Source organism: Pongo abelii, chromosome 16 (assembly GCF_028885655.2).
Source record: "Pongo abelii isolate AG06213 chromosome 16, NHGRI_mPonAbe1-v2.0_pri, whole genome shotgun sequence".
NCBI classification, from domain to species: domain Eukaryota; kingdom Metazoa; phylum Chordata; class Mammalia; order Primates; family Hominidae; genus Pongo; species Pongo abelii.
The window spans coordinates 52,257,139-52,272,448 of NC_072001.2; the positions used below are offsets into that span (position 1 = coordinate 52,257,139).

Here is a 15,310-nt window from a genome sequence, read left to right on the forward strand (position 1 = left end):
TAAACATATTTGAATACTTCTTGTGAGTTACTCTGACAATTGTCCTACATTCTTCTGCATATTCTCAGTGGTGAAAACTCTTGTCCTATGTGGATTTGATTTTTGGAAACTTGTAAGAGTCACCCGGAATGGAACCTTGTAACAGGTGTTGTGAAGCAGAAAGCTGGGTGATAAAGTTTTTGGTGAAAAGTGAGATAAGATCCTAAAGTAGTGGGTTGAATTTTCTCATGTGACTGGAAAACTAGCTTTATAAGTTCTAAAATAGTATTTAGAAGTGTGAAGTGTGACTGGCACAAAGTTATAGTCTCCCTAGGGGGCTTGTCTGAAGGGCTGGACTTGTCTGATACTTCTTATTCTGCACGTGCTTGCGGGTGTGTTGGAAGAAGTAGGTTAATCTCAATACTTTATAGTTTTTCTTCCTATAGTTTAATTTATAAAACAAACAAATGAGCCCAATTTTTCTTGCTTCATTGAGGAAAAATGTTTATATGCATAGAGGAGGAAGGGAAATAAAAAACTAGCCCAAGAGAGACCAGCTAAATCGGTTGTTTTTCTAGTTTACAACTTCCATAGGATGGGGCAGGCTTGTAGCTTTATTTTGAAAAGGGCTTGAGCTTAAGTCCTATGGCTGGAGAGTAAAAATAGATGATGATAATGTTTAGCAATTAATTAGCAGAGTAGACGATTTTGTGATTAAAGAAAGTTAAAATGTTACTCCAGATTAACTGTTAACTAGAAAACTTTTTTGCAGTTTTGTGGTTTTATGTAACATCTCTTCAATTAAAGATGATCTTAAGCACTACCAAGTTGAATAAGAGACAAACCTATCAACCTCCTTGTCAATTCTTTCCTGCTGCTGTTTTAGAAGTTTTATTTCTTCATTAATTCTGAGCTTTTCCCTATAAAGTTAAAGTTTGAAGTTAAATTTTAAAATAATGCAGGCATTACTAATTGGGAAAGAATAAATCAACAATTTACTGATATACACGTTAGTAAAAGCCCTCTACAAACCAATACATTCCCTCCCTATGCACTATTTAGTGTAAAGAATCCCTCAGCACATTCTCTGTTACAAACATATGCCGAAGGTATCACCCACCACACCTGAGTACAGCTGGACTCCAGCTTCTGCTACCACAGGGGCCCTCTAGAAAGGTGTCCATCCGTTTTTCCCACTAAGCACAGGAAGTCTAAGGGATATATGTGTGTGGATGTACACATGTGTCTGTGGGTGGGTGGGCAGGAGAGAGGGGAATGGGGACCCTTGGAAAGCAGGGGCGTAGGCTTTTAGATCTGCCCGCTGGATAGGACATAACTGGTGGTCCTCCATTTACCTCTCTTGGAGGTGCTCCTTGGACAGCAGGAGGCACCCAAAAGGAAGGATCATCCTTTCTCCCCCTAAAGGCAATGACATCTCAAGACAGTAACCTTGACAGCATGGATAGAAGAACTGGACCCTGCCAATTTGTTCTTGTAAAAATTGATGGATACTCTCTCATTAACCCATTCCTAGCTTCCTAGCACATAAGATTACCATGACTGACCACAGGCAATTATTTTACAAATTATTATGAATAACTGAAAATGTTCCCCCAAGAAAACATTTCAGGAAGGACTTTGCTGTCTTGATTTCCTTGCTTGACACCAGCCCAGCTGCCACCCCAGCTCTAGGGAATTCCTTCCACTGCAGGGAATTTTTCTGCTAGTCTTCCAGGGCTTATCTTTGTAAATGGACGATACTCCAGTCTCCATTCCCTGGAGCTCTTGCCACTTCCTGTTGGGGTGCACCCCTCCAGTCACACCAAGCAAAGCTTCCTTCCTTTCTTCTGTCCCTCTCACTTGCCATGGCTCCATGGTTACAACATACACCCTTGACACTTACCTGAAAAGAATCTCTGAGTCTATAAGATGCTCAGACATGACTCCTCATCATTAACATAAGGAACTTAGTTTAGATGATTTCTCTGATTGTTTCCAGCCCTAAAAAAGTATTATTTTATATTTAACAATAGTATAGCATCAACTTACATCCTAAAATCCTTTTGGTTCCTTGCAAATTGTCTTTTTGCCTCGTTTATAACATCACGGTATGTTGGAGCAGGTAGTGTGCTAGGCTTATTATTAAGGAATGATTTTCAATTAGGAACATTTGTGAAGTAAATAGTACCCTTCACAGAGGAACCAAGGGGACCGTGTGACCTTCACTTTTCAGTAATGAAGAGTGTCACGTATAAACATGAATATTATGTCTGGAGTTACACTCAGAGGACTGAAAGAAGACAACATCACTTTAAACTTGTGTCCCATTATCTCAACCACAGCAACCATAGGGCACTATGATTTAATAGTTTCATAAATCCTGTAATTACCTTCTGTATGTGTTTGTTTTAAAAGCAGCAACTTGTTAAATGTAAATATTAAAAATTACCAAAATATTAACAATGTACCAAAATTCATTTTTTTCTTATTTATTCATTTTTGAGATAGGGTCTTGCTTTATCACCCAGGCTGGAGTGTGGTAGCATGATCATAGTTCACTGTGACCTCAAACTCCTGGGCTCAAAGGAATCCTGCCTCAGCTTCCTGAGTAGTAGACAGTTTCTCGCTATCTTGCCCAGACTGGTCTTGAACTTCAAACTCCTGGGCTCTAGCAATCCTCCTGCCTTGGCCTCCCAAAGTATTGGGATTACAGGCGTGAGCCACCACACCCAGCTTTCATTTTTACATATACTGAGAACCTTAAAGACTCTTTACTTCTAAGAGGCTTTGGGGGTAACTGGCAGCATGCGTGGCTGCCTCAGTTAGCCTGGCTTCTGCTATCTTCCCAGAAGAAAGGTGGTAATCAGAATGTCCAAGTATGCTGCTAATGAAGCTGGATTCCTCTGTCCTGTCTGTTTCTGGTACATATCTGTGGATATGTCCTAACCTTGGCCTTAACCCATGCCTGATCTGGCAAAGCAGACACTTCCCTTTGAAGTGGCAATTGGCCGGTATTGGCCAATATTAGCAAGGAGACAGCTCCTCAGCTTGTGTTAAATGAAGACCTTAGCCTCAGTGTTACACTAGGAGCTCTTAAACCTCTGCCATCACTAAGATATAGGGGATGAACTGTCCTCTTACAGCCCCACTCCCATTGTGAAACAAACTTCAGTATTACCTCTTTCTCTGAATATAGTTTGCCCATTTTTAGAAAACTTTATTTTCCATTTCAAGGCTGTTCCTGATGCTCATTTATTTATTTTTCACTAAGCATTTTATTCATTTATTTAAATAATTTATTTATTTTTCCCTTGGTAAGTACTTTCTAAAAAATAATTTCAACTTTTATTTTAGATCCAGGGGTTACATGGGCAGGTTTGATACATGGGTATATTTCACGATATTGAGGTTTGGGGTCTGAATGATCCTGTCATCCAGGTAGTGAGCACAGAACATGATAGTTTTTCAACACTTGCTCCCCTCCCTTCCCTTCTCTTACAGTATGCAGTGTCTATTGTTGACACCTTTATGTCCATGAGTACCCAATATTTAGCTCCCACTTACAGTGAGAACATGTGGTATTTGGTTTTCTGCTCCTGTGTTATTTACTTAGGATAATGGCCTCCATCTGCATTCATGTTGCTGCAAAGGACATGAGTTTGTCCTTTATTTATGACTATGTAGAATTCCATGGTGTATATGTACCACATTTTCTTTATCCAGTCTGCTGTTGATGGGGATCTACGCTGATTCCATGTCTTTGCTATTGTGAATAGTGCTGCAATGAACATATGAGTACACATGTCTTTTTGGTGGAATAATTTATTTTTCTTTTGAGTATATACCCAGTAATGGGACTGCTGGGTTGAATGGTAGTTCCGTTTTAAGTTCTTTGAGAAATCTCAACTACTTTTGACAGTGGCTGAACTAATTTACGTTCCCACCAACAATGTATAAGCTTTCCTTTTCTCTGCAGCCCCATCAGCATCTATTGTTTTTTGACTTTTTAATAATAGTCATCCTGACTGGAGTGAGATGATATCTCATTGTGGATTTCATTTGCATTTCTCTGCTGATGGGTGATGCTAAGCATTTTTGCGTATGTTTGTTGGACACTTGCATGTCTTCGTTTGAAAAATGTCTGTTCATATCATTTACCCACTTTTTTTTTTTTTTTTAGTATTATACTTTAAGTTCTGGGATACATGTGCAGAATGTGCAGGTTTGTTACATAGGTATACACGTGCCATGGTGGTTTGCTGCACCCATCAACCTGTCATCTACATTAGGTATTTCTCCTAATGCTATCCCTCCCACAGCCCCACCCCCTCAACAGGCCCCCTGATGTTCCCGTCCCTGAATCCACGTGTTCTCATTGTTCAGCTCCCACTTATGAGTGAGAATATGCAGTGTTTGGTTTTCTGTTCTTGTGTTAGTTTGCTGAGAATGATGGTTTCCAGCTTCATCCATGTCCCTGCAATCTTTTTTATGGCTGCATAGTATTCCGTGGTGTATATGTGCCACATTTTCTTTATCCAGTCTATCACTGATGGACATTTGGATTGGTTCCAAGTCTTTGCTATTGTGAACAGTGCCACAATAAACATACGTGTGCATGTGTCTTTATAGTAGAATTATTTATAATCCTTTACGTATATACCCAGTAATGGGATTGCTGGGTCAAATGGTATTTCTCATTCTAGAGCCTTGAGGAATTGCCACATTGTCTTCCATTGTTGTGTCTTTTAATTGGGGGCATTTAGCCCATTTACATTTAAGGGTAATATTGTTATGTGTGAATTGGATCCTGCCATTATGATGCTATCTGGTTGTTTTGCCTGTTAATTATGTAGTTTCTTTATAGCGTTGATGGTCTTTACAATTTGGTATGTTTTTGCAGTGCCTGGTACGGTTGGTTATTCCTTTCCATGTTTAGTGCTTCTTTCAGGAGCTCTTGTAGGGCAGGCCTGGTGGTGACAAAATCTCTCAGCATTTCCTTTGTAAAGATTTTATTTCTCCTTCACTTATGAAGCTTAGTTTGATTGGATATGAAATTCTGGGTTGAAAATTCTTTTCTTTAAGAATGTTGAATATTGGCTCCCAATCTCTTCTGGGTTGTAGGGTTTCTGCAGAGAGATCCGCTGTTAGTCTGGTGGGCTTCCCTTTGTGGGTAACCCAACCTTTCTCTCTGGCTGCCCTTAACATTTTTTCCTTCATTTCAACCTTGGTGAATCTGACAATTATGTGTCTTGGGGTTGCTCTTCTTGAGGAGTATCTTTGTGGTGTTCTCTGTATTTCCTGAATTTGAATGTTGGCCTGCCTTGCTAGGTTGGAGTTCTCCTGGATAATATCCTGAAGAGTGTTTTCCAACTTGGTTCCATTCTCTCCATCACTTTCAGGTACACCAATCAAATGTAGATTTGGTCTTTTCACATAGTCCCATATTTGTTGGAGGCTTTGTTCATTTCTTTTCATTCTTTTTTCTCTAATCTTGTCTTCTTGCTTTACTTCATTGAGTTGATTTTCAGTCTCTGATATCCTTTCTACCGCTTGATCAATTCGGCTATTGATACTTGTGTATGCTTCACGAAATTCTCATGCTGTGTTTTTCAGCTCCGTCAGGTCACTTATGTTCTTCTCTAAACTGGTTATTCTAGTTAGCAATTCATCTAACCTTTTTTCAAGGTTCTTAGCTTGCTTGCATTGGGTCAGAACATACTCCTTTAGCTCGCAAGAGTTTGTTATTACCCACCTTCTGAAGCCTACTTCTGTCAGTTTGTCAAACTTACTCTCCATCCAGTTTTGTTCCCTTGCTGGCAAGGAGTTGTGATTCTTTGGTGGAGAAGAGGCGTTCTGGTTTTTGGAATTTTCAGTCTTTTTGCGCTGGTTTCTCCCCATCTTCATGGATTTATGTACCTTTGGCCTTTGAAGTTGGTGACCTTTGGATGGGGTCTCTGAGTGGACATCCTTTTTGTTGATGTTGATATTATTCCTTTCTGTTTGTTAGTTTTCCTTCTAACAGTCAGGCCCCTCTGCTGCAGGTCTGCTGGAGTTTGCTGTAGGTCCGCCCCAGACCCTGTTTGCCTGGGTATCACTGGCAGAGGCTGCACAACAGTAAAGATTGCTGCCTGTTCCTTCCTCTGGAAGCTTCGTCCCAGAGGGGCACCCGCCAGATGCCAGCCAGAGCTCTCCTGTAGGAGGTGTCTGTTGGCCCCTACTGGGAGGTGCCTCCCAGTCAGGATACACAGGGGTCAGGGACCCACTTGAGAAGGCAGGCTGTCCCTTATCAGAGCTCTAATGCTGTGCTGGGAGATCCGCTGCTGTCTTCAGAGCTGCCAAGTATGGACGTTTAAGTTTGCTGAAGCTGTGCCCACAACCGCCCCTTGCCCCAGGTGCTCTGTCCCAGGTAGGTGGGGGTTTTATCTATAAGTCCCTGATTGGGGCTGGTGCCTTTTTTTCAGAGATGCCCTACCCGTAGAGGAAGGAATCTAGAGAGGCAGCAGCGGCCTTGCTGAGCTGCAGTGGGATCCACCCAGTTCGAACTTCCTGGAGGCTTTGTTTACACTGTGAGGGTAAAACTGCCTACTCAAGCCTCAGCAATGGTGGACACCCCTCCCCCCACCAAGCTTGAGGGTCCCAGGTCGAGCTCAGACTGCTGTGCTGGCATGAGAATTTCAAGCCAGTGGATCTTAACTTGCTGGGCTCTATGGGGGTGGGACCTGCTGAGCCAGACCACTTGGCTCCCTGGCTTCGGCCCACTTTCCAGGGGAGTGAACTGTTCTGCCCCACTGGTGTTCCAGGTGCCACTGGGGTATGAAAGAAAACTCCTGTGGCTAGCTTGGTGTCTACCCAAACAGCCGCCCAGTTTTGTGCTGGAAACCCAGGGCCCTGGTGGTACAGGCTCCAGAGGGGATTCCTGGTCTGCAGGTTGCGAAGACCATGGGAAAAGCACAGTATCTGGGCTGGAGTATACGGTACAGTCCCTAATGGCTTCCCTTGGATGGGAGAGGGAGTTCCCTGACCCCTTGCACTTCCTGGGTGAGGCAATGCCCCACCCTGCTTTGCCTCGCCCTCCTTGGGCTGCACCCACTGTCCAACCAGTCCCAATGAGATGAACCAGGTACCTCAGTTGGAAATGCAGAAGTCACCTGTCTTCTGTGTCAATCTTGCTGGAAGCTGCAGACCGGAGCTTTTCCTGTTCGGCCATCTTGCCAGCAAAGTCCTTGCCCACTTTTTAATGGGGCTATTTATTATTTGCTTGTTCAGTTCTTTAAGTTCCTTACAGATTCTGGATATAAGACCTTTGTTGGATGCATAGTTTGTGAATATTTTCTCCCATTCTGTAGATTGTTTATTGACTATGTTGATGTTTTATCTTGCTGTGCAGAAGCTCTTTAGTTTAATTAGGTCCCACTTGTCAATTTTTGTTTTTGTTGCATTTGTTTTTGGGGACTTAGTCACAGATTATTTCTCAATGCCAATGAACAGAGTGGTGTTTTCTAGGTTTTCTTCTAGGATTCTTATAGTGTGAAGTCTTACATTTAAATATTTAATCCATTTTGAGTTAATTTTTGTATATGATGAAAGGAAAGGGTCCAGTTCCAATCTTTGGCATATGGCTGGCCAGCTATCCCAGTACCATTTATTGAGCAGGAAGTCCTTTCCCTATTGCTTGTTTTTGTTGACTTTTTTGGAGATCACATAGTTATAGGTGTGTGGCTTTATTTCTGAGTTCTCTATTCTGTTCCATTAGTCTATGTGTCTGTTGTTGTACCAGTACCATGCTGTTTGGGTTACTGTAGCCTTTGTAGTATAGTTTGAAGTTGGGTAATATGATGCCTTCAGCTTTGTTCTTTTTGCTTAGGATTTTTTTTGGCTATTTGGGCTTTTTTGGTTTTATGTGAATTTTGAATAGTTTTTTTCTAATTCTGTGAAAAATTACATTGGTAATTGGATAGAAATAGCATTGAGTCTGTAAATTGCTTTGGGTAGTATGGCAAGTTTAACAATATTGATTCTTCCAACCCATAAGCATAGGATGTTTTTTCATTTGTTTGTGTCACCTATGATTTCTTTCCACAGAGTTTTCTAGTTTTCCTTGTAGAGATCTTGCACCTCCTGGGTTAGATGTACCTGTGATTACAGGTGTGTGCCACCATGCGTAATTTTTGTATTTTTAGTAGAGATGAGGTTTCACCATGTTGCCCAGGCTGGTCTCAAACTCTTGAGCTCAAGTGATTTGCTTACTTCAACCTCCCAAAGTACTGGGATTACAGGCTTGAGCCACTGTGTCTGGCTGAGATCTTTCTAACTTTTTGAGGTAAGCATTAATGCTATAAACTTTTGTCTTAACATGGTTTTTGCTGCATCCCAGAGATTTTGGTATGTTGTGGTTCTGTTTTCATTTCTTTTAAATATTTTTTTCCTTTCTGCCTTAATTTCATTGTTTACCCCAAAGTCATGCAGGGGCAATTTGTTTGATTTTCATTCAATTGTGTGGTTTTGGGAAATCTTTTTGGTATTGATACCTATTTTTATTCCAAGAGTATGGTTGGTAAGAGTTTGGCTTTTTTGAATTTATCAAAACTTGCTTTATGGCTGAGCATGTGATTGATATTAGAGTATGTTCTGTGTGCAGATGATAGCAATGTATATTCTGTGGTTGATGGGTGAAGTATTTTGTAGGTATCTCTTATGTCCTATTGGTTAAGTGTCTAAATCAAGTCCTGAGTTTTTTTGTTGGGTTCTGCCTCGATGATCTGCATTATGTTGTCAGTAGGGTGTTGAAGTTCCCCGTCCCATTATTGTGTGCCTGTTTCTTTTTGTATGTCTAAAAGTAGTTGTTTTATGAATCTGGGTGAGCCAATGTTGGGTGCATATATATTTAGGATAGTTAAGTCTCCTGGTTGAACTGAACTCTTTATCATTATGTAATACCTTTGTCTTTTTTTAACTGTTGTTGGTTTAAAGTCTGTTTTATCTGGTATAAGAATAGTGACTCCTGCTCTTTTTTGTTTTCCATTTATGTGATAGAACTTTCTCCAGTCCTTTAATTTGAGCCTAGGGGTGGGTGTTGTTACTTGTAAAAAGGGTCTCTTGAAGACAGCAGATGGACTGATCTTGTTCTTTTATCCAACTTGCAACTCTGTGCCTTTTCAATGGAGCATTTAGACTGTTTACATTCATGGTTATAATTAATATGTGAGGCTTTGGTGCTATCGTGAAGTTGTTAGCTGGTTGCTTTGTAGTTTCTATTGTGTCATTGGTTTATAGTATTTGGCTATATATTTAAGGGTGTTTTTGTGGTAGAAGGTATCCTTTGTCTTTCCTTTTAGAACTCCCTTAAAGATCTCTTATGAGACAGGTCTAGTGGCAATGAATTCCCTTAGTGCTTGCGTGTCTGGAAAAGATTTTATTTCTCCTTGCTTATGAAGCTTAGTTTGGTGGGATATGAAATTCTTGGTTAGAATTTCTTTTCTTTAAGAATGCTGAAAATAGGACCCTAATCTCTCCTGGCTTATAAGGTTTTTGCTGAGAAGTCTGCTGTAGCCTGAAGGTGTTCCCTTTATCTGACCTTTTTCTTTAGCTGCTTTTAAGATTTTTTCTTTAGCACTGACCTTGGAAAGTCTGGTGAGTATATGCCTTGGTGATGTTCATTTTGTATAGTATCTCACAGGTGTTCTCTGAATTTCTTGAATCTGGTTGTCTACCTCTCTAACAAGATAACAAGATTAGGGACACTTTTTGAATTATGCCTTCAAATATGTTTTCTGTGTTGTATGCTTTTTCTCCTCTCTCAGGAATGCCAATAATTTATAGGTTTGGTCATTTTACATAATCCCATATTTCTCAAAGGTTTTGTTTATTTTTCTTAATTCTTTTTTTTATTTTTTGTCAGACTTGGTTATTTTGAAAGACTGGTCTTCAAGCTCTGAGGTTTTTTCTTCTGCTTGGAACAGTCTATTGATGACACTTTCAACTGTGTTTTGAAAATTTCAATTGAGTTTTTGAATTCCAGAAGCTCTGATTGATTTCCTAAGATGTGTATCTCTTACTTCATTTCCTGAATTGATTTAGGAGTTTCTTTGTGTTGACTTTCAACACACTCTAGGGCCTGTGTTTAAGGCTGTTGAGCAAGATGGAAGAGTGACTGTATTCTCACTTACATGAAAATAGCTCTACCCAATACAATTTTATTTGTTGCCTGGCAGAGGCCATCCCAGGAAGTTTCCTCCCAGTTAAGGCCTCATTTTGGGATGAGCTTTGTTTCCATTGTGTTCCTGAGGGCAACTCATTTTACTCCAGGAGAGAAATGTAATAGTGATGTAGGTTGTATTCAAACAGTAACTAACTGAATGGCCAATTTATCCACTGGAATTTCCTGCTTTCAACTTATTGTTCTGGCAACCTATAGTCTGAAAGACAGCATTGTCTTCAGGCATCACATGATATCCATGAGATCTGATCATACTACACAAATTACCCTGCATTCAGGAATCTCCTACATGATATTGCTGGAATAAGTGTCCATATGAACTACAGTTTTGCTGATATGAATTAATTCTGCATGGTATTATTTAAAAATAAAACATCCTTAGGTTGAATCCAGGTTACTTTCAAATTTTGGCTTTGGGATTTCATTCTGCATAGTAATATTTTTTTTATCATTTAATAAACATTCAACATTAACACATTAGTCCTCAAATCTAAAAGGAAAGTAGTGGAAGCCTCATTTTAAATAATTGAAGCAGCGAAAACTAAACCTTATGAAATCTCATATTGATGAATGTTTCAGCATGACTGAAAAATATGATTGTACAAAGAATATTATAGAAGCATTAATGTAATCGAAAGAAAATTATCATAATCCCATTCTCCAAAAAATAAAAATTATTTTCATTTTTCTGTGTCTTTTCATCTGTTACATACAAATATGTATTTTACAATATTGTTATAATGGTATGGTTGCTTTCTTTACCCAATACTATCATAATTTCTTTATGCATTCAAGTTTTATAATAATTTTTTTAATGTTTGCAAAAGGTTACACTGAGTGTACATACCTAAGGTGCTCTATTTCTCTGGTAATATAGCATGGTACAAACTTCGTTGTGTTTCTTTATGTGAAATCACCAGTTTCTCCTCTCATCCCCAATTGTGTGTTCCAATATGACACTTTCCCCACAAGAGCCTAGCGAGGGAGGACTAATTCTTTTATCTGAAATCCCTCTGAATTCGAAGGAAAGATAGCCCTGGTCTTGCTTAGCTTGGACTTGGAGTGATACACATGATTGAAAATAGAGGTGGTGGTCCTGCTCATTACATAAACAAGAAGTCTGCAATCTCAGTTATGCCAGGTTTCCATCTTTAGCTTTTTTCCCCACTTTGGCTGTCACAGACTGTGAAGGAGTCTGGCAGCCTTCAAATAAAAGGTTCAGCAATCTTCCTGAAATGACTGAAACTTGAATATATCAAGTTCCTTTTAATGCCCATCTTACTCCCTCCTGCTACATCAAGTGACTGAACAACTAAAATCTTTTCTGAGTAAAAGTTGCAGAAAATTGAATATTATTCTTCTTGTAGAATGATTAATACAACCAATGATATACTTTTTCTAAAATATAAATGGTGTTGAGCTGCTTAAACTTTATTTGCATACAGCTATTACCTGCTACTATTTAATTTCTTCCTCAGAGTGCCTGTTAGAACTTCAAATATTTTATTCTTCTACAAAGTTATTGTGCTCTCTTGAGTATCGTTTCCATGATTATTTGTGAGGGAGGTGACGTATTTGTCACTTTGAACAAATTTTGGTTTTTCTTTGACTTGTACATTTATTATATACTATTGGTATTGAAATCAAGAATTATGTTTTATTTCTTATAAATTATTAATTTTGAACATATGACTATTGAAATGAACTGGGTAGACATATGTTCTTTATAAAGTCATTCTAATTGTAAAATTTGGTCATGGTTGTACGTTTGTGCTGTATAATGAAGTTCTGGGCTGCATGATGTTGGTGTTGACTGAAATCTTAGCATTTTCTTGTACAACTCGGTGATGGTTTTCAGTAGATTTCTGTTGAAGTGTGTTAATGAATATCTTAACTTTTATTCTTTTTAGACACTTAAAACTATAAATTTTTTTCCCAGTTAGAAAAAACGGAATACTTAGACCCTATACATTATGAACAATGGTTATATTCTACTCCTTGGGGATGAATGTGGCAACATGTTTTCCAATTCCACCATCTGAATTGGCCTCATACTTTATATTCCCATGCACTACTACATGGTAAGCCACTGAATGGAAGATTCATTTGGGGACAAATAAAATAGTCCTTTTCTGGGACTTCACAACAGTGGCTGGGATGTAACAAACTAAGACCTTCTCAACTCAGGACTCTGGGGTCTTTCATCTCCCTTTATAATCACAGAATATTAGAGAAATAAAGGGTTTTAGAAATTGTAGGATCCAATTTAATTAGATTAGAAATGAAGAAACTGAAGCTTCTAGAAGTGAAGTACCTTGCCTTTGAGAGACTGAGTGTGTGTGAGAGACTCAGGAAAAGAATGGCCCAGGGGCAAATTTCATACTTATCTGCCAAAAGTATTGTCCTAGAATTGAAACCAAGATGTTAATTTGATCAGGTCTGCCTGCCCTGCTTGCTTTTGGTCACTTGCTTTTTGTTATTTTTTTTTTTTTTCCTTTTTCCATGAAGCTGAAAGCCATGCTGCTGAACGTGAAACTTAACCTTTACTGGCTACTTGATAGATAACATTCATAGTTCACCAAAACAACACTTCCGTTGTTTTTCAGAAACTTGGGCCAGCTCCTGTCCAATTCAAACTGGTTGAGGTCACCAGCCCTTGAGCTGGGCCTGCGCAAGTGCACAACAAGTGGCCTTTTGACCATGGAGGGCCAAAAACTCTACCCTCAGGTTGTGCTAACACGATTTTCTATACATATGTCCTACAAAATGCTATGAAGCCTGACTATGCTTGCACAGAATGAACCTGTTACTTCATTTTCCCAATTGCCAATCACCTTTCCCCACACCTTAGGCCACCCCCATTTCCCTAACCCAGAAATATCCCTAAGCCTTATTTTCGGGGAAGTAGATGTGAGAGCTGTTCTCCTGCCTCCTTGCTTGGCAGCTTTGCCAATAAATCTTTTCTCTTTTGCAAAACCTGTGTCACAGTGATTGATTCACTGTGCATTGGCAGAACAGACCTGGACCTCGGTGATAACAGAATGAAGCTTCAGGAGGCTTTGCTGTCTATCTTGTATCCCTTAGAGATAGTCTTTGGATTATCCTCAGAGTTGTTTCTGAGCACCTCAGGCTTAAGGCGAAAGTGCCCATTATACACATAATGCTAATTGTATAACAAGTAAAAGGAAGCTAGGCAGCAAGCTGTGGCCAGAATCTCCTACTTTTTATACACTAGAGTTCACTTAGTTCTTAATCCTAAAAACTAAATTCTTGAAATAAGCTTATTAGCATGTGGCCTAAACCGATCTTAGAGCAGTTATATTCTAATATTTACCTTTGCCTATAAGTAAAATATTTTAATGTTAGATTGGTAGTTTACCCAACATCCATGTATCAAAAACATTTTTTAAAAGGTTATAAGCACGTGTGACTTACTATATAGAAAATAACATCATTGTTGGAATCTTACCCAGATTCTAAATGGCCTAGAATTATATGTAAAATAGGATTGCAGTTCTAGTAAGTTTCACTATTTAATACATCATTAGCAGCAGTTTTGTAGTATACTCAGGAAATTGAGGGAAGGGCTATTGAAAACATTAACACTTATTCAAGTAAAATAATTCAACAAAATTGCCAGGACTTGTATTAGGCATCGAGACACAAAAATAAGTAGAGACATGGTGTTTTGCCCTTAAGAAATTAGTAAGACTAAGAAGTGACATTTTTGAAGTAGGAGACAGAAGAACTATAAAATTTAGGAATAAAGACTGTAACAGCTTAGTGATCTGTGCTTTTAGTGCAGGGTTGTTTAAAAGTAGATGAAGGTGCTTCTCCTTTCTACTATAGCATTCTATGTATAGGACAGATTGCTGATGACCCTATTTCCTGTCTTTGCTATTGGATTGCTTAGCACCCTCATACTAGTACCAGTGCTGGTATGTAACAGGTATTTGGTAAAACAAACAGTAAGTGTTTACTGTTGTTTGCCTACTGAACAAGTATTCTTATTGGTATCTAGGTGCAGTTGAGTTATAGATTTCATCCTGAGAAACTCAGTTATTATCATAAAGTTAATTAGTTTTTGCTACTTTGTTTAAGAAGTCAGAGAAGTATTGATAACCTTCAATGAAAACTTCCATTAAAATGGATAACATTGGCCAGGCATGGTGGCTCATGCCAGTAATCGCAACACTTTGGGAGGCTGAGGTGGGTGGATCACTTGAGGTCAGGAGTTCAAGACCAGCCTGGCCAACATGGTGAAACCCTGTCTCTACTAAAAATATACAAATTAGCTGGGCGTGGTGGCCGATGCCTGTAGTCCCAGCTACTTGGGAGGCTGAGGCAGGAGAATTGTTTGATCTTGGGAGGTGGAGGCTGCAGTGAGCTGAGATTGCACCATTGCACTCCAGCCTCGGTGACAAGAGCGAAACTCTGTCTCAAAAAAAAAAAAAAAAAGTTAACATAAAAAGTGTTAGTGCTTCAAACGATCAGCTTTAGTTATCTGAAAAATTTAATTATGGGCCACAGTTCACTCCCTGATAAGGCTGGATAAACAAGTTGTTGATTTACAGAAATTCCAGCATTTTTATAATTTATGTCCTTTAACAGAGACAGCTCCAAGGGTTGCTTTGAAGGACTTTGGCTATTCCCATTATTTTCATTCACCCCTCTACCCTCCACAAAGCTATTCCAAATAAATATACAAACTTCGGGTTTGCTTTGCAAATACATGTTCAAGACAAGTTCCCTAGCTCTCTGCTTAAAACTTAATTGAATATCTAAGTCCTTCATATAAAGATAGAACTTCTGGAACTCCCACTTTGAAATTTGATATATCACTAAAAAAACAGAAAACAGATACATGTGAGGCAACCACCAAAAGGAGCCAATTTCGTTTTTCCTTCAATAAACAGGACTTTAGCTCTAAACTAGAATGTAGGTTTCTACTTTCTGAAATTTTGGAGCACCTCACAGAATCACTCGGAGCCAGAGGCTGGAAGTGATTTTTGTGGGGCAAATGCATGGTAATAGAGTAGGTTCTGTTTACTTTCTCCTTTGCCTGCCCACCTCCTAAGAGAGAAGTAGGTTGGGTGAACACAAAATTATTATCTG

The 15,310-nt window shown here is 39.2% G+C and overlaps 1 protein-coding gene across 5 annotated transcripts in view; it reads right to left on the reverse strand.

The window, feature by feature from the left end:
- Window positions 1–15,310, reverse strand: part of FAM227B (family with sequence similarity 227 member B) — a 305,085-nt gene that overhangs the window by 4,928 nt on the left and 284,847 nt on the right. For 4 of the 5 annotated variants that reach the window (XM_054531451.1, XM_054531449.1, XM_054531452.1 and 1 more), the window contains 2 exons: window positions 2,029–2,105; window positions 825–899 (listed from right to left, as the gene is read on the reverse strand). In XM_054531451.1, the coding sequence (XP_054387426.1) occupies window positions 825–899; window positions 2,029–2,105 (152 nt within the window). The remainder of the gene's footprint in view (window positions 1–824; window positions 900–2,028; window positions 2,106–15,310) is intronic. The other variant, XM_054531453.1, reaches the window with a different exon arrangement.